Here is a 20,339-nt window from a genome sequence, read left to right as displayed (position 1 = left end):
TGCAGCATCTCTTCCTCCCTCACCTCAAAAAATTAATCCTCTCTTCCCTCCCCATGTGCAGCACCCTCTTTCAGCCCCTCCCCTCCATGCAGTTCTTTACCTTTGTTGCGATCCTTTATTTGAATCTCCCCTCCCCCTTCCCAAACATTTATCACATCAGCTTGTCCTGCTCCTGTCCTGCTCCTACCTCAAGGAACTTCAGCGTCTTCCACTGCTCGGTGCCTGCTGCCTGAAATTCTTCTCCCCGCTGCTGCCTCGGTCCCTGCAGCATTCTTTTTTCCCGCCCTTCGCCGCAGCGCTGCGATTCACACAGGCTGCTCCGCTCCCCCTTGCCGCGTCCATCCGGCCCTCTCTGATGCACTTCCTGTTTTCGTAGGGCCAGATGGACGCTGCAGGGGGGAGCGGAGCGGCCTCTGTGAATCGTAGCGCTGCCAGCGATGCCGACGGGCGAAAATAAAGAATGCTGCAGGGACCGAGGCAGCAGCGGGGAGAACAATTTCAGGCAGGCAACACTCCCGGACCAGACCCAAAAGCAGCGATGTTGTTAGGTTGGGGCTAGTTAGGGTGGGCGGGCCTGGAGCAAAAGTGGCTGGGCCTGGGCCCATCCAGGCCCACCCGTGGGTACGCCCCTGCAATACGTTGAAGACGGATGTGGGAAAAGAGAGCAGAAATGGCAGTTGGATAGCAAACAAAGTTATTACTAATCATTTCTAGACATATGCGGTGCTGTTCACATTGCATGCAGGTACTTTCTCTGTCCCGGAAGGGCTCACAATCTGTGTTTTTGTACCTGGGGCAATGGAGGGTTAAGTGACTTGCCCAAGGTCACAAGGAGCAGCAGTGGGAATCAAACCCTGATTACCAGGATCAAAGTCCACTACATTAACCATTAGGCCAGTCCTCCACTCTGAGTTAGAAGAGAGACACTGGGACCAATACGACTGGAAAAACAAAATGCTCAGACAACAAAGGTGGAAATAAATATTTTATATTGAATTCATTAACTGGAATTTGTTAGTTTTAGGACATGTTGCCCTGTTAATGTCTTTTGTTCAATATAAGAAGAATGAATATGTTTTTAATTCTCCAGTGTTGACTTACTGATGTTTCCAGTTCAATTTTTATCTAAACAGGATGTGTGGTCCATTTTCTGTGTTTGTATTCTGTTAGTACTACTACTACTACATAACATTTCTAGAGTGCTACTAGGGTTACGCAGCGCTGTACAGTTTAACAAAAAAGGACAGTCCCTGCTCAAAAGAACTTACAATCTAATGGGCGAAGTGTCAAGTTGGGGCAGTCTAGATTTCCTGAATAGAGGTATAGTGGTTAGGTGCCGAAGGCGACATTGAAGAAGTGGGCTTTGAGCAAGGCTTTGAAGATGGGCAGGGAGGGGGCCTGGCATATGGGCTCAGGGAGTTTATTCCAGGCATGGGGTGAAGCGAGGCAGAAAGGGCGGAGCCTGGAGTTGGCAGTGGTGGAGAAGGGTACTGCGAGGAGGGATTTGTCTTGAGAGCGGAGGTTACGGGTAGGAATGTAAGGGGAGATGAGGGTAGAGAGTAAGGAGGGGCTGCAGATCGAGTGCATTTGTAGGTTAATAGGAGAAGCTTGAACTGTATGCGGTACCTGATCGGAAGCCAGTGAAGTGACTTGAGGAGAGGGGTGATATGAGCATATCGGTCCAGGCGGAAGATAAGACATGCAGCAGAGTTCTGAACGGACTGAAGGGGGGATAGATGGCTAAGTGGGAGGCCAGTGAGGAGTAGGTTGCAGTAGTCAAGACGAGAGTGGATGAGAGTTCGGGTGGTGTGCTCAGAGAGGAAAGGGCGAATTTTGCTAATGTTATAGAGGAAGAAGCGACAGGTCTTGGCAATCTGCTGGATATGCACAGAGAAAGAGAGGAGTCGTCGAAGATTACTCCGAGGTTGCGGGCAGATGAGACGGGAATGATACATAGTTGCTGTGTAGAGATCTGTTTTCCCCAGATGTACTGATGTTCTCTAGGGCTATTGGAAAGTTTATAAGGCTGCCTTTATATAGGTAGGGATGGTGCTTTGAGTCCTGGCCATGCTGTTATGGAAGGGTAGGTGTGTTATAGGCTTCTACTGCTCTTTTTACATGGTTTTCCAGTATTTATAATGAAAATTCATGTAGAAACGTACTAGTTTAACTCTCTAATCCCACTGCATGCAGGGCCGTGCCTAGGGTCTCTGGCGCTCCCCCCCCTGCAGACTATCAGTTGGCGCCACCCCCCCACCCCCCGTGAAAATGATCACTCATCACTTGCCATACTGACAGGAATTGTCAGCAATATTCTTAGAAACAAACTGCTATACATTGCAAAATAAGACAGCAGATGTAAATTCTCAAAGTGGACATATTCCAAACACTAAAATGAAAATAAAATGATTTTTTCTACCTTTGTTGTCTGGTGACTTTCTTTTTCTGATCATGGTGGCCCAGTATCTGATTCTGCTGCTATCTGTCCTCTTAACTCCGTTTCCAGGGCTTCCTTTTCATTTATTTCTTTCCTTTCCTCCTTTCTTCTTCATTTCTGGTCCTCAGCTTCTGCCTATTTTCTTCATCCATGTGCAGTTTTTCTCCTCTCTTCCTTTTCCCTCATTTCATCTCCTTCATCTCTCTTCCCTCCCCTCTATGTCCAGCAATTTCTCCTCTCTCTCTGAGCCCTGCCCTCCCATCCATGCTCCTCTGTCCCCTGCCCCCTCCATTCATCCCTATCCAGCAATTCCCCTCTCTCCCTGAGCCCTGCCCTGCAATCCATATCCATCCATGCCCATCTGTCCCCTCCATTCATCCCTATCCAGCAATTCCCCTCTCTCCCTGAGCCCTGCCCTCCCAATCCATGCTCCTCTGTCCCCTGCCCCCTCCATCCCTATCCAGCAATTCCCCTCTCTCCGAGCCCTGCCCTCCCAATCCATGCCCATCCATGCTCCTCTGTCCCCTGCCCCCTCCATTCATTCCTTTCCAGCAATTCCCCTCTCTCCGAGCCCTGCCCTCCCAATCCATGCTCCTCTGTGCCCTCCATTCATCCCTAATTCCCTATCCAGCAATTCCCCTCTGTCCCTGAGCCCTGCCCCTCCCATCCATGCTCCTCTGTCACCCTCCATTAATCCCTATCCAGCAATTCCCCTCTTTCCCTTCCATGACCCCCCCACCTCGCATCCATGCTCCTCTCTCCTCTGTCCTCCCGCTCCCATTTTGTCCCAGTTGGCCTGGCCCGCCCTCTTCTCCCCTCCCCCTTTGCATCCATACTCGTCTCTCCCCTGCCCTCCCGCTCCCATTGTTCAACTACTGCCCGCCCTCTTCTCTCCCACCAACATCCCTTTTCTTGTCTTTTCTTTTTAAATTTACCTCTGTGGCGGTCCAGCAGCGCAGCGTCAGTGAAGGAGGCGGCACTCGCCTCCTGATGTCTCTAGCCTTCCCTTCGCTGTGTTCCGCCTTCTTCTGACATCATTTCCGTGTTGGCACAGCCCTGACTACATGTGTAAATGATGTTCAGGACATTCATTAAATATTACTAGAATCCACCGGGGGGAGGGGGGAGGCAGCGGCCCTGGACATCATGTTTTATTTAAAAGGTATGAGAAATGATGGTGCAGGATCCCTGAGGCAGAGATTTGAAACAGAGTTTGTTTACAAGGTAGATACTCATAATATGTTGGATATTTGAGTGATGTGATTCTTATAACCCAGCAACTCCCAATTAACTGGTTCAAAGCAAGTTACAAAATTAAAATAAAGAAATACATTTAAACCCCCCCCCCCCCCCCCCCCCCCCCCCCACACACACACACACAATTTTAACAGTAATATTTTTGAAATAAAGAAGTCTTCAATTTCTTACAAAGGTAAGTTGATGTTGTCCTAAGAGAACACCAAAATTTAACAGCTTCATTTCTCTGGAGCTAAGTAATTATTTTTTCCCCATTTTCTTGAACACTAAAAAAAAAAAATGTTTAATAGAGAAAGGGGACTATAAGTCACACAAAAGATTCTTACAGAGTAATAGCTACAGTACCTGAATGTAACTTGCTTTCAACCACCACTGACCAAGCCCCAGCATGGTCCATCTAAGATGTACAGAAAGGTGGCTACAGTAGTACCCAGCACTCCATGCAGGTTGCCCCCTCAAACCTTTGTTTAGGGTTGCACCTGCTTTTCCATGTAGATTACACCCTTCTGCTGTATCCAGATAAACAATCAAAAGGAGAAGTAAGTGGGTGTGAGTAAAATTATAGCCTTAGAAAGAGGATGGGGGTAGTAACAGAGTAATTTTACCCATTATCTAACGAAACTTATGCTTATATGCATGACAGGCCCTAACTGCCAATAAAATAAGGGAATAAATGATAAAATTTGATGAAACATGATTCATAACAGGAAACAGAATATTCTGGAAAGATCCATATTCATTAGGTAGGAAGGGTAATTATAATGAAGAAAGGAAGAAAAAAGTATTTAAGAGGAAACAGAACTGAGAATGGTGAGCCTCAATGTGTCTACATTAGCAGATGCAAACACCCACAGAAGGTGAGCTCTCCACAGGAAAACCAACGTTAGGCAAAACACACAATGGATCCAAAAAATGTCCTCTCACAATGAGTGTCTTCCTGAACAAGGTCTTTATTAACAGTAGCAGAATTGACCCGACACGTGACGTGTTTCGGCCGTGAGGCCTGCGTCAGGGGTCTATAAAATAATATACATAGAAATGCATAAAAATACAAATATAATTAAAAACATGAATAAAACATGAACATACAAATAAACTTTTTTATACATGTTTAAACCATTAAAACATCAGAATGAAAAATGAAGTGTGTATAATAAAATGGATCAGTATTCTTTAATACTTCTAATTTTTCATTGACTGATGGTCTTAAAATATCGTTCCTTTTTTTTGACGTTTCTATAATAAGAATCATCAGATCAAGAGAACACTTGTTCAGAATCGAACACCACTGATTGAGGAAGTCCTCATCATTATTATACACACTTTTCATTTTTCATTCTGATGTTTTAATGGTTTAAACATGTATAAAAAAGTTTATTTGTATGTTCATGTTTTATTCATGTTTTTAATTATATTTGTATTTTTATGCATTTCTATGTATATTATTTTATAGACCCCTGACGCAGGCCTCACGGCCGAAACACGTCACGTGTCGGGTCAATTCTGCTACTGTTAATAAAGACCTTGTTCAGGAAGACACTCATTGTGAGAGGACTTTTTTTTGGATCCACTGTGTGTTTTGCCTACATTAGCAGATGGCCATATTGACAGCTCCCAGGGAAAACTCTGATTTTATTTGCTACATATTATACTGTATTGGGAGTTTATTTCTTACTATTTCAATAATTACTGATTGGCTTCTTTGACAATCTGAATAAACATTTATTATGTATAATGCTTATTTAGTAGCCAGAGTGTTTCTTGTCTGGAATTCTGCCTGGGGGAGTAAAGATTTACTCGAGGGTCGCCCCCCCCCCCCCCCCAGGAGACCTCCAGAAGGTTACTTCTGTCTCAGAGGCAAGACAGAAAGTGGACACTAGGTTGCATAAACCCCTTCCAGAGGGAGAAGTACAAGACCAGGAAAACAAAGGAGGATGTTGAAGCATTCCCACAGGAGGAGCAATCCCATTCCCACCAGCTGGTCCAGACAGAAAGAAAGCAACTCGTACGACCGCACCTTGAGTATTGTGTTCAATTCTGGTCGCCGCATCTCAAGAAAGATATAGTAGAATTGGAAAAGGTGCAGCGAAGGGCGACTAAAATGATAGCGGGGATGGGACGACTTCCCTATGAAGAAAGACTAAGGAGGCTAGGGCTATACAGCTTGGAGAAGAGACGGCATAATTAAACTGGAATTCGTTGCCGGAGAACGTGGTGAAGACGGTTAGCTTAGCAGAGTTTAAAAAGGGGTTAGACAGTTTCCTAAAGGACAAGTCCATAAACCACTACTAAATGGACTTGGGAAAAATCCACAATTCCAGGAATAACATGTATAGAATGTTTGTACGTTTGGGAAGATTGCCAGGTGCCCTTGGCCTGGATTGGCCACTGTCGTGGACAGGATGCTGGGCTTGATGGACCCTTGGTCTTTTCCCAGTGTGGCATGTACTGATGTACGGTAAGTGGGTTATTTCAGCAACTAGTCATGATGGTGATCTTCATTCCATTCCCATCTCCCTCAACAGTGGAAGGCACCACGGCCTGTGATCTCTGGCTGTGTTTTATGGAAGAACAATTTTAAAAAATGAGAAAATACTAGCACAGTTTCAAATGAAGGCTTATGCACTGTAAGATCAATAAACACTAGTTCCAACTGAGCTGGAAGCCTAAATCAGGAGAAGAAACCAACTAGGCAAAAAAAAAAAAAAAACAGAGGTACCTTTCTAGATGCAACCTCCTGTTTAAAAAATATATAATGAATTATGCAAGCTGGATTAAATGTATGCAATACAAAATATTTCTTGCCAACATCGCTAACACAATAACACAGTGATCCAACAGCATAATTACAATATCCCAGCCTTGCAGAAATTTGCATGTTTCCATGCCAACCTGCCCAATTAATCTTATTTTCCTTGAGGTTGCCAACTGAGAAGGAAGATTTTTTTTAACATATTAAATTTTTTTAACGTTGGACAAGGTTTGTAATGTAAGTAACGGATAAATTAAGATGTAATAAGACAAAGCTGTCATGTGCAGCTCTATAGCTTGGGAAAACACCTGCCACATATCAGATCTCAAACTCAATTTGCTCAAGAAAACATTATAGGCTAGAGTTTCCCACGGTCCTTATTATTTATCCTAAAAACATCGTCGTTTTTCTACTAGTAAAAGGCTTCTTAATTTACCGACGGACATGCCTTTTTTTCCCTACATAAATCTTTAATTTAATTTGGCACCTTCAAACTGAAAATTCAAGGTAGTGTAAGAATTCAGCCAGATGGGTTGAAGCCCTTGCAAAAATCTATTTTGGGTCACCCCCAAAAGCTACTAAAGAGATTGCATCGTGTCTAGAATCTGGCAGTTACACTCCTTGCTAACTTTGACAATAGAGCTCATATGATTCCACTAATGAGAAAGCTGTACTACTAGCCTGTAAAATATTGCCTGCCATTTTAAATCAAACTGATTAGGTTTTTATATTTTACTTTTTTTTTTTTTGTTACATTTGTACCCCGCGCTTTCCCACTCATGGCAGGCTCAATGCAGCTTACATGGGGCAATGGAGGGTTAAGTGACTTGCCCAGAGTCACAAGGAGCTGCCTGTGCCTGAAGTGGGAATTGAACTCAGTTCCTCAGCTCCCCAGGACCAGAGTCCACCATCCTAACCACTAGGCCACTCCTCCACTGTTGCTACTATTTGAGATTCTACATGGAATGTTGCTATTCCACTAGAAGTCGGCCCTTGCAGATCACCAATGTGGCCGCGCAGCCTTCTACATGGAATGTTACTAGTGGAATAGCTACATTCCATGTAGAATCTCCAATAGTAGCAACATTCCATGTAGAATCTCCAATAGTATCTATTTTATTTTTGTTACATTTGTACCCTGCGCTTTCCCACTCATGGCAGGCTCAATGCGGCTTACATGGGGCAATGTAGGGTTAAGTGACTTGCCCGGAGTCACAAGGAGCTGCCTGTGCCTGAAGTGGGAATCCAACTCAGTTCCTCAGGACCAAAGTCCACCACTCTAACCACTAGGCCACTCTTCCACTCCACAAGGTACAACCAGTAAAAAGCAGATTACATTAAAAAATATATATATAAAAACAGTCTCTCATGAAACAGGTCTGCTGTTGCATAAGAGGTACATTAATTATAGCTGTAATCTTAAAACAAATAAGAGACAAAGGTGGTCATTTTATTTATAAAAATGTATATACAGGCGGCTTGATGGGAGGACAAAGTAAGGAGTGCTCTGAAGTTTTCCTCAGTCATGGGGGAAAAGCATAAGGGGAAGACCGGGGATTTCTCCTCTGAAGCCCAGGTAACAATCCCCTACTGGCAATCTACCATAGTGGAGCTCCTTACCACAAAGTCTGGCCAAGTTCTGCTAGAAGTGGTGTCTCTTGGAACGCTCGAAACTACACTGAGACTTGAACCACGGGTCATTCCGCAGATGTGAAGGCGGTAGAACGAGAGGACATGAAATGAGATTGAAGGGGGGCAGACTCAGGAAAGATGTCAGGAATTATTTCTTCACGGAGAGAGTAGTGGATGCTTGGAATGCCCTCCCGCGGGAGGTGGTGGAAATGAAAACGGTAACGGAATTCAAACATGCGTGGGATAAGCATAAAGGAATCCTGTGCAGAAGGAATGGATCCTCAGGAGCTTAGTCGAGATCGGGAGGCGGGACTGGTGGTTGGGAGGCGGGGATAGTGCTGGGCAGACTTATACGGTCTGTGCCCTGAAGAACACAGGTACAAATCAAAGTAGCACGAGTTGTCTTGTTGGGCAGACTGGATGGACCGTGCAGGTCTTTTTTCTGCCGTCATCTACTATGTTACTATGTAACCGCGGGTCATTCCTCCTCCACCTGGGAAGGCTTCATCCAGCGGGGAGCAGTGGTCAAAATAGCCACAGGATGGTGTGTCAAAACGCAGATGGGAGCTCCTTGCTGAAGCACCTTCAGAAGAACTTACAGCTGAAGAGAAGCCCTCTGAAATGCCAGGGTCGTCTGCTGTGGTGGGTTCATCTCAATCTATCCAGATATTGGAAGCTCAAAGGTCAAAAGTAGTAGAATCTCCATTGGAGAAACCATAGACTGTTACTCTTGGGTCGCTATGGGATGCGATTGTGGTGATGCATAATCCTATTACTACCTTGACTGGAGTGGTCTTGTCAAATCAAGGTATTTCTAAAACTATAGAAAATTTGAAAAGTGCACCCAAAGTGGAAATGGGTTTGTCAGGTCCAGAATTGTAACAGCACTAGTTATCGGAAGAGACCTGCATATTTTCTAAGGGTGGCCCTCATGTTTGCCTTCTCTATGCTCCTCAGATCTCAGAAAAAGGAGGTGGAAAACACAACTTCAAGAGATCAATCCAAGACACAGGGTGAGATGCTCCAGGAAAACTTTATAATAAAGTTTTCCTAGGGTCCTAATAAAGTTTTCCTGGAGCATCTCACCCTGTGTCTCGGATTGATCTCTTGAAGTTGTGTTTTCCACCTCCTTCTTTTGTTGAATTTTTGTGGAAACTGCGAACCCCTTTTGCAGGAAGTACAGCAGAGGCTGAATGGATAGACATCTAAGAGCATTACCCAAAAGTTGGCCAATATCTGTATCCTGTTTGTCTCTAGTTTGTGGGGATATGGGGTATAGAAAGGGTTGGGGGGAGGGTTTATGATTGAAACTGTGGTGTAACTAGTGTCACCCCTGTCCACAGGGATTATATGAATGTATGAGGGGCAATGTGCAAAGTGGGGAGGGGTTGTGGAAAAACAGGGAGTGTTGGGAGTGTATTCAGGGGAGGGTTTTCAAAATGTAAATAGTTCATACTTGTTTTGAAGGGGGTTAGTAATGCATGACAGTATGTGTCTAAGGGGGGGCGGGGGTGTTTGAAACAACTTGTATATATTTATAGCTGTCTAATGATAGATTAATTACAGGGTCTGACAGAAAATTAAACATGTCACACACCAGACAAAATGGATTCCACAATGTTGCTATGTTAAGGTCCGTAACGTCAACTCTGGCCCTGTGTTGGGCAGTAAGGTGCTGGCTGTGTACTGGCAGTGTTCTTATGGGAGCCCTTGGCTAGTTAACACTTACATCTTCAGGTGTCCTTAATATTGTGAGTGTGGGGCTGGGATGGGGAAAGGCAGAGCTATGTGCCCTGAGCTGCCTCATGGTCTCTATGAAGACACGTTATCTCAGCCCACATCTCTTCCATGGTGGTGACCATGAGGCCCATGATGTGGTGCACATACATGAAGGCTGGCAGCAGGTCCTCTCCAGGAGAAAGAACTGCTGCTGGACTTCATGCAGCCATCGTGGCTCAGGACCCTAATGATCATCATCCTAAGTGTCTGGGTGGGGGGCAACTGGCTCCAGGCAGGGTGTCGGCTGCAGGAGCATGCCAGGGCCAGCGTGTCTGTTGCCTGCAGCAGACGTCTTCCTGGCTTCCCTGCTTGCCTTGGTGTGGTAAGGATGGGCTCCTAGGGCCAGCCTAGGGCCCAAGTCACTCATCTTGCCTCCCCCTCCTCCTGCCGACACTGGCTTCAAAGGTGGAGGAGCCCAAGATGGTGGTGTGGGCCTTCAGTGACCCATCCTGGGGTTTGTACTCATCATGGAGGTGCTGCTGCTCCATAGCTTTTGGAGGCCTCTTCATCTCCTTCCAGATCCATCTTGGCTATGGGAGCAAGCAACTCTAGTTAGTCTCCGGGATAAGGTGCATGGCACATTTCAGCAGCATGGGGGGGGGGGGGGGGGATGCAACCCTGGTTCAGAAGACCTAGTCTTCCACCTTCCTGTGCCTCATCCCAGTCCTTTTGCCCCAGAGGTCTGCCCTGTCTCTCCCTGGGACCTCCAGTCTGCTCTGATTAGGAGAGTGATACGCTTGTTCTCTTTGAGGACATGAAACATCAGCAGCTACATCAGTGTTTGCCCTAAGAGCCCCAGGCCGTTGACCGATATCACAGATCGGGGTGAAGGGGAAGTCAGCCTTGCAGATGACCATTGCAATGTGTTTACCAATGCTGGAGATAGCGTATCCCACACAGGCCCCATGTGAACAGAGGATCAGTTCTTCACCTCCCACCCCAGCATGTGCCTTCCCAAATGAATACAGATTACTCAGTACAGATCATGGCTATGCCCAACTCAGAACTGACATCTGGAGTGGATTGCACAGGTATGATCACATCTGGTCCATGGGGAACATTGCCACCTATATGTCCATTTCCTGTCTTTTTTTCTAGTCTGTATTAAGTATGTATGAATATCTTTCCTATGATTTTATCGTGTTTCTTTCAAAATTTTTTATTTATTTATGCTGAAGGAAAGGATAGTGAATTTTCTGGAAGCCAATAAGTTGCAAGATCAGAGACAACATGATTTAATCAAAGGTAAATTGTGCCAAATGAATATCATTGAATTCTTTGACTGGGTGACCGGAGAATTGAATCATTGACGTATTTAGATTTCAGCAAAGCTTTTGACACGGTTCCCCACAGGAGGCTCCTGAATAAACTTGACAGGCTGAAAATAGGACCTGACCTGGTGAACTGGATTAGGAACTGGTTGACGGACAGACGCCAGAGGGTGGTGGTTAATGGAATTCGCTCGGATGAGGGAAAGGTGAGTAGTGGAGTGCCTCAGGGATCGGTGCTGGGGCTGATTCTGTTCAATATATTTGTGAGTGACATTGCTGAAGGGTTAGAAGGTAAAGTTTGCCTTTTTGCGGATGATACTAAGATTTGTAATAGAGAAGACACCCGGGATGGAGTGGAAAACATGAAAAAGGATCTGCAGAAGCTAGAAGAATGGTCTAAGGTTTGGCAATTAAAATTCAATGTGAAGAAATGCAAAGTGATGCACTTAGGGTGTAGAAATCCACAGGAGACGTACGTGTTAGGCGGTGAGAGTCTGATATGTACGGAGGGGGAGAGGGATCTTGGGGTGATAGTATCTGAGGATCTGAAGGCGAAACAGTGTGACAAGGCAGTGGCCGTAGCTAGAAGGTTGCTAGGCTATATAGAGAGAGGTGTGACCAGCAGAAGAAAAGAGGTTTTGATGCCCCTGTATAAGTCGTTGGTGAGGCCCCACCTGGAATATTGTGTTCAGTTTTGGAGGCCGTATCTTGCTAAGGATGTAAAAAGAATTGAAGCGGTGCAAAGAAAAGCTGCAAGAATGGTACGGGATTTGTGTTAAAAGACGTATGAGGAGAGACTTGCTGACCTGAACATGTATACCCTGGAGGAAAGGAGAAACAGGGGTGATATGATAGAGACATTCAAATATTTGAAAGGTATTAATCCGCAAACGAACCTTTTTCAGTAGATAGGAAGGCGGTAGAACTAGAGGTCATGAAATGAGATTGAAGAGGGGCAGACTGAAGAAAAATGTCAGGAAGTGTTTTTTCACAGAGAGAGTAGTGGATACTTGGAATGCCCTCCCGTGGGAGGTGGTGGAGATGAAAACGGTAACAGAATTCAAAAATGCGTGGGATAAACATAAAGGAATCCTGTTCAGAAGGAATGGATCCTCAGAAGCTTAGTTGTCTCCTTGGCAAGGTACATCCGCCAACCTCTCCTGAACAGCTGGTTCTAAGTCAGAGAAACAAAGCCATGAGAGTCTGCACATCCCCACACCCATGGCCTTTTGGATACGATACTATGTATCCACCTTCTTAGGTACGATCTGAACTGAGAGGGGAGATTCTTCATCAGTGCATCTTTTAAGGATAGTGTGCAATGGTACCATAACCTCTTACTTAGGACATGACTCAGTCCAGAACAGATAACACAAAACTAGTAAAAGAGAGACTCTCATGTAGAGATTTACATCTCTCTTAAGGTGGGGAGGGATCAGAAGGTACCCCATAAGACTCCTCCTCCGAGGAGTAATGAGGGTCTTCTTCTGAGTCCCATGAGCGGTCCCATTCAGACTCCTCAATGTACTCTGATTGGACTTAGTGAATCTGTGCTTGCTTCGGCTCAGTAGATCTACGTCCATACCCCGATGAGCACGGAGGTACACAGCCGTATCCTCAGACTCCAGGGAAGCTTCCTCTCCCAAAGTTGAGAGCAGTACTGAATGTGTTGATGTTGACACCCTTCGAGGCACTGGAGTCGAGGATCTCTCCACAGGTATGGATGGAGCCTTAGGAAGAACTGGGGGCTGACCCACAGTTGGCCCTAGTGCCCTTGATACTTGAGCAGATTGCAACTGCAGAATCTGAGCCAGCTCAAGGGAGTATGGCTCGGAACCGCTCATCGAAGGTAAGCATTGGCAAACATGGGAGAGCCGGAAGACAGGCAGCTTCAAAAGGTATCGGTGCAGAAGCGGGGACCTGGGTGCCTGGAGACTTATGCATCGGCACCTGTTACAAAGAGGAGGATTGCTCTTCCTAGTGCTGATGCTTCTCAGGTACCAGAGGATGCTGATGCTCTAGTGCTCCTGGCACCGTGCTTCGATGAGGAGCAATGCTTATGCTTCTTGGGCAAAGACAACTTCAAACCTGTATGCCCCCTAGGTGTCGGGTCCGATGCCGATCGGTCCCGGGGTCTATTTTCAGTGTCCAATGTCAAGAGAAGTGGAGACCTTCTCAAGGCTGATGCACTCCCAGTGGTAGCTGAAGTCTTAGCAGCCATCAAGGTCAAATGCTTCCGGTGCCCAAGTTGATGCTTCGGCCTTTGAGGAGCCAAACAGTCTCTTCTGTTGAACCTGTTGCATCCTCTGTGTCCTCAACTGCATTTGCAAACAGAGAGAACAAGAGTTGGGCTAACGGTCAGACCCAAGGCACCCGGATGCACCAACTGTGAAGGTCCATCATGGAAATCACTCAATTACATTGGGCACACCTTTTGAAGCTACTTGGGGGTCTTCCTGGACATCGAGAAAAGAATCGCAACCAAATTAAAATCCTCAATTGTGAACAGTAAAAAGAGGCAGCATTTAGATCAAGGTTGGTGCTCTGGCGTAATTGGGCCTACCAACCTGCAAAAAAAGACAGGAATCTAAGAACAGAAAACACTACAAAAAAATAAGAAGGGAAATAGAATAAAATTAGGAGAAAGGGAAAAATAACTGAAAGGGACAAAAAATACCCATACGAGAAGGCACTAGAGAGAGTAGAGAAATTTTGCACCTCTCTACCCTCCTCTCCCCGTATGTTCCCACCCATAACCTCTGCTCTCAGAACAAATCACTCCTATCTGTACCCTTCTCCACCACCGCTAACTCCAGACTCCGCCCCTTCTGCCTCACATCACCTTATGCCTGGACCAGACTTCCCGAGCCCATACGCCATGCACCCTCCCTGCCCATTTTCAAGTCCTTACTCAAAGCCCATCTCTTCTCCCTTGCTTTTGGCGCCTAACCACCTTCCCCATTCATGATACCTACACTGACTACATAGTTTGTCACCTTTAGATTGTAAGCTCTCTTGAGCAGGGACTGTCCTTTCCCATGTTTAAACTTGTACAGCGCTGCGTAACCCTGGCAGCGCTATAGAAATGCTAAGTAGTAGTAGTAGACTACAATGATGTGTCCTCCCTGCTCCGCAGATAAACAAAGACGAGGGACCCAAGCTCGTACACTGAGCGGGAAGGCACTAGCGCATGCGCAATGGGACGCTGCTAGAAAGTTCTATAATAATCTCACTAGTCCTCGCCCACACCGGGCTCTGTCAATTGATGCCACCCACCTGTGAGAATACATCTGGCCTACTTGTCCTCAGAGAAAAGAAAAAAAGTCAGGTGAATTGCTTATACCATTCCTAATCAAACAATTACATTACACATGTACCTTTCGAAACAATTATAGCTGTGCCAGAAACAAACTACAAGCTGTAATTATAGTGGGAAGGAACAGGGGTCTCCCACTGTGTTGCTGCATGGGAGACATCTAAAGCTCTTGATTGACACTGTAGCCTGGTAGTTAAATTACAAAGCAAAAACCCGGAGACACATTTTAAAACAGCTGCCTCAGCAAACCCCCGTCTTCATCAGCTCACCTTACGTCTTTCACCGAGGGCCACTTCTTAGCTTGCTCCGTGAAGCACTTGTGGAATATGAAACAGGTTGAACTGAAGAAAATGAATTTCCCTGGAATGAAACAGCAGTCTACGTGTATGCATTAAATTTCTTGATGAACCTGGCAACTACGATGCTCTCTTTTATAACTTGCTAAAATGATTTCGAATTGTGAAGGACACAAGAACATTCCAGGTCTTCATCTGTCCTGTCTCCCATCCCAGGGATGTGGTTTGTGTTTTCCAGCCAGGTTCTTCATGTACAACAGTTCTTCTACTGTACCTGAACACGGGAAGGCAGTCATGTGATGCAGCAGGAAACATAGACCATGTAAGAAGTAAGTTCTGCTTCCCTCCAAAATCTGGTACCGAGTATGAGTGGCCAATATCTGTACAATGCAGTAGCCAAAAAAAAAAAAAAAAAAAATTTAAGCAGGTTCAAAAAAGTGACACCAGTATCATATAACCAGTGGAGATGGAGCAGTGAAAGGAGACCCAGGCTGACCCTTTCCAGGTACCATTTACATACAGTTGCTCTTTGTTACCATATGTGGGTGTATTTCAATTATCAGTACTGTACTTGAATCTATTTTCCAAGGCTGGGAATTATTCTATGGTAAAATGGATGCTGAGATTAAGGGGGTTGATGATGTTGTTTCTGCAGGCTGTGCTCAGACAGGAATCTTGTACAGCTTCCAGCGCATGTGAATCTGGAGGGCAGTTAGGGATAACTCATCAGCACCTAACAGACCAGTCCGGTCCGATAGCTTCAGAGACTTCCCCCACTGCAATCTTGATCCTGATAGATTTGGTTGTATATATTTTTTTTTCCACATCCCTCATTTGGAAAGGTTAGCACCACAGAGGTCACCATCTGCTCGTCCCATCTGGTTCACCATATATATAAAACAAAGTGCTATGGTTGAACCCCTCCACCTCATTTGGTATCATCTTCTGTCAACTTCAATTACAGCTGCTGTGGAATCCCTTGATCCTTGTAGCCTGCAAGCAAAAAACAACAAAAAGACAAAATATTATTTTATTATAAAAGCCTAATTTACTAAGCTTTTTTTTTTGGGGGGGGGGGGGGGGGGGCACACTAGGTCACAAAATAGCCAATCTGTGCCAATAATTCATGCACGACTGAACTCAATTCATCAGACGGCCTTTTTCCTTCTGCCTCCATCCTTCTCTCTCATCTTACTTACTCAACGAGTCTTCTTACACTAAATTTAAGATAGACTTCAAAACGTATCCTCGGTTAGGGTGGTGGACTTTGGTCCTGGGGAACTGAGGAACTGAGTTCGATTCCCGGCACAGGCAGCTCCTTGTGACTCTGGGCAAGTCACTTAACCCTCCATTTCCCGCCGCATTGAGCCTGCCATGAGTGGGAAAGCGCGGGGTACAAATGTAACAAAAATAAAATAGATACTATTGGAGATTCTACATTGAATGTTGCTACTATTGGAGATTCTACATGGAATGTTGCTACTATTGGAGATTCTACATGGAATGTTGCTATTCCACTAGCAACATTCCATGTAGAAGGCTGCGCAGGCTTCTGTTTCTCTGAGTCTGACGTCGACTCACAGAAGCAGAAGCCTGCGCGGCCACATTGGTGATCTGCAAGGGCCGACTTCTACATGGAATGTTACTAGTGGAATAGCAAAATTCCATGTAGAATCTCAAATAGTAGCAACAGTGGAGGAGTGGCCTAGTGGTTAGGGTGGTGGACTTTGGTCCTGGGGAACTGAGTTCGATTCCTGGCACAGGCAGCTCCTTGTGACTCTGGGCAAGTCACTTAACCCTCCATTGCCCACCACATTGAGCCTGCCATGAGTGGGAAAGCGCGAGGTACAAATGTAACAAAAATAAAATATTCAGCCCGCAGTGATCAGAGAATTTTTAAATACGTGAGGCTGTGGGGTTTTTATTCCTGGATATCGAGTACTGCTATCCAGGCAGCCAGCACTGAATAACTGTGTATAACTCAGTTGGAACTACTTATATGGACACCAATAATATTTAGACTGGAACCTAGATAAGTAGCAAGATATAGTTAGGATAGTAAAGAGACTGTCCTAACTTTATCTGCTAGTTAACTGGTTACTGAACTGAATATCGCCACCAGCTGGTAAATGTCAACTCTGCACTCAAACCATCCTGGAACTATCCAGACAGTATCGAGGCAGTCTGTCTGGATTTCCAGCGGCAATGGGGATTCCATTTGGTCAAAAATTGCCTCACGAAAGAAGCAAGCAAGCAAGCACAATGTTCAGATCCTACATGGTTGATGATGGCTTTTGAAGTGGAAGTCCGTTATGAATAATATACTCCTTCATAAATTTAGAGAAAACTAGTCAGTGGGAAGCTGGAGCCCAAATCTATCAACACATAATCCAAAAGAGAACTAAGGAGTACCATAGCACAACTGAAGGCCCTCCTGATAGTAACATACATAGTAAATGACGGCAGATAAAGACCTGAACGGTCCATCCAGTCTGCCCAACAAGATATAAAGTATTACATACCATGTAACATGAATTTATATATATCCGAGTTTGATTTATCCCTGCCTTTCTCAGGGCGTAGATAGAGTTGCCAGGTGGGCTGGTTTCCCACCCAATTGGGCTGGTTTTTAAGCCAGGATGCAGGAAATTATCGAAGGTTGCGGGCTGCGGGAAATTGGGCTTATATTTCACTGCAGCTGTGCAGGGTGTGGGCTCTTTTTTCGGGGCTTCTATTGGTCTAATTTGGTCCATTAGAAGCTTTTCCAGGGCTTCTATTGGTCCAATTTGGTCCATTAGAAGCTTTTCCGGGGCGGGGTTAACATCGGGGGCGGGGTTTATGACGCCAGAGGTGTCATTGGGGGCGGGGAAATGACGTCAGAGGTGACATCAGGGGGCGGGGTCGATGACGGAGGCGGGGTTTGACATTGGGCGGGTTTTGGGCTGGTTTAAGGCTGATTTTGGGTGGGGAAAATTTTTCCCATCTGGCAACCATAGCAAGTCCGCCCTGCACCGGTTTTATTCTCCAAATACCGGCGTCGCCACCCAATGTCTACATAGATCCATTCCTTCTAAACAGGATTCCTTTGTGTTTATCCCACGCATGTTTGAATTCCATTACTGTTTTCATCTCCACCACCTCCCGCGGGAGGGCATTCCATATAACCACCACTCTCTCCGTGAAAAAATACTTCCTGACATTAGTCCCGAGTCTGCCCCCCTGCAACGTCAATTCATGTCCTCTAGTTCTACCACCTTCCCGTCTAGAAAAGGTTTGTATGCGGATTAATACCTTTCAAATATTTGAACGTCTGTATCATGTCACCCTGTCCGTGCTCCTTTCCCCTTCAAACCACTCGTGATTCATTCATCCCAGTCCACCTTATTTAGACAATCGATAGAGGTGCTTAAAGGTATTGTAGAATAACATTTAGTGGCAACACAGGTAGATCTTGTCCTTGGCAGAACACCAAATGGAAATTCTCTTATTGAATTTAATTTTATTTATTTTGTACATGTGTTATACCGCCAAATAATCAAAAGATATCAAGGCGGTTTACAAAAAAGAAATGAAGGCTAATTGGACCCCCCCAGCGGTGAACATCACATGCAATGACGGAAAACTAAGTACATAAGAGCGAGAGTGGTGTAGCATGACAGTTGTTACCAAAGTACAATACTTAAATGTAGAAAGACACCTAAACACAAAAGGCATAGGGAAGGAGAAGCAGGAGCAAAGAAAGTGCAGAGCAGGGGTCGAAAAAAGAAACAGCAAATAGCATTATCACCAAAATAAAGATTCAAAGGCCTGTCGAAAAAGCCTTGTTTTCAATGTGGACTTAACATTTTGGATGGGAAGTGATTTAACGTAAATCTGAGGGAAGAGCATTCCATAAGGAGGGGGTACAATAGGTAAAAGCAATTCCCCGAGAAGCGACTATACGTACACATGCCATCAGAGGCACTTCCTGACAGTGAGACCCGGCAGATCTCAAACAGCGAGAAAGCCAGTATGGGGATAACAGAGATGCCACACAACTGGGCATCGTGGAGTAATAAGCAGTGAGAGTCAACGAAAGAATCTTATAGTGAATTCTGTAAATAAGAGAAAGTCAGTGTTGTTCGAATAAAAAAAAGGGGGTGACATGATCATAATTTTAGCATTGTAAAGGATCTTCACAGCAGTATTCTGTATAAGTTGCAAATGATGTATCTGATAAGAAGGGAAGCCAGTCAATAAGGAATTACAATAATCCAGCTCATTAAGAATCAATGCATAAATGAGTGCTTTTAATGCTTTAGTAGCTACGAATGGGCGAAGACAACGAACTTTTCCTAAGAGATAAAAAACACTGGTAATCATGGATGAAACGTGTTTGGAAAAACTTAGTTGACAGTCAAAAATCACCCCTAAAGAGTGAATTGAACCCATCGAGGGCAATAGAACCTCAGCCATAGACGGCTGAAAGGGCGGTGGAGCGTCCTGTGAAGAAAACCAGACAGCCGTACATTTTTGAGGATTTCGAAAAAGCTGGTCAACACTAAACCAAGAGCATAACTGGCCCAGACCTGAACTTACTGCCACTTGAAAAAGTGGAATCCCAGGTATAAGAAGCTGGATGTCATCAGCATATATGTGGGGCAAGACACCTAGTTATTTATTTATTTATTGCATTTGTATCCCACATTTTCCCACCTATTTGCGGGCTCAGTGTGGCTTACAATACATTGTAAATGATGGGAGTACAATTTGTTACAATTCGGTTATGGATTACATTATGATGAGTTATGCGAAAACAGAGTTAAAGTATCATTAAGGGAACAGAACAATGGAAAAGAGCAATGGAACATTGGAAAGAAACAACGGGAAACTGATAGAGCAACAAGACAATAACAAGAGAACAATCGGGGTAGCATTTTTCTGTGAGTAAAGGTGTGAATGTGGTGACATTACGGGGGATGAGAATTCAGAAGAGAGTATATTGATGCATTGCTGAACAGTGAGTGTGGACTTCATGTGTTTTGATCCTTTCAATAGATCTTATCAAAAAGATGAGTCTTCAACAGTTTGCGGAAGTTGGTCAGTTCGTAAATCGTTTTCAGGTTGCGTGGCAATGTATTCCAGAACTGCGTGCTCATGTAAGAAAAGGTTGATGCGTGCAGCGCCTTGTATTTTATGCCTTTGCAATTAGGGAAGTGGAGGTTGAGGAAAGTTCGGGATGATCTTTTAGCGTTTCTGGGTGGTTAGTCTATTAGATCAGACATGTAGGCTGGGGCTTCACCGTGAATAATTTTGTGGACTAATGTGCATACTTTAAAAGTAACGCGTTCCTTAAGTGGGAGCCAGTGTAGCTTCTCTTGTAAGGGTTTTGCACTTTCGTATTTTGGTTTTCCGAAGATGAGTCTGGCTGCTGTGTTCTGGGCTGTTTGAAGTTTCCTCAGTATTTGCTCTTTACAGCCTGCGTATAGTGAGTTGCAGTAATCCAGATGGCTGAGCACGAGGGATTGCACTAGGCTGCGAAAGACGGATCTAGGGAAGAATGGTAGTTACTGTGCAAGGGTAGCAAATGGGGATAACAACAGGTGGCAAGCATTGCGTC

At 45.0% G+C, this 20,339-nt stretch overlaps 1 protein-coding gene across 3 annotated transcripts in view; it reads right to left on the bottom strand.

Annotated features, from left to right (window-relative positions):
• STUM (stum, mechanosensory transduction mediator homolog) overlaps positions 1-20,339 on the bottom strand; it is a 112,898-nt gene that overhangs the window by 7,781 nt on the left and 84,778 nt on the right. For all 3 annotated transcript variants that reach the window (XM_030194597.1, XM_030194596.1, XM_030194598.1), the window contains one exon: positions 14,714-15,733. In XM_030194597.1, the coding sequence (XP_030050457.1) occupies positions 15,699-15,733 (35 nt within the window). In that variant the 3' untranslated portion in view covers positions 14,714-15,698. The remainder of the gene's footprint in view (positions 1-14,713; positions 15,734-20,339) is intronic.

Source organism: Microcaecilia unicolor, chromosome 3, assembly GCF_901765095.1.
Source record: "Microcaecilia unicolor chromosome 3, aMicUni1.1, whole genome shotgun sequence".
Lineage (NCBI taxonomy): Eukaryota > Metazoa > Chordata > Amphibia > Gymnophiona > Siphonopidae > Microcaecilia > Microcaecilia unicolor.
This window is presented reverse-complemented; position numbering and strand designations above follow the sequence as displayed.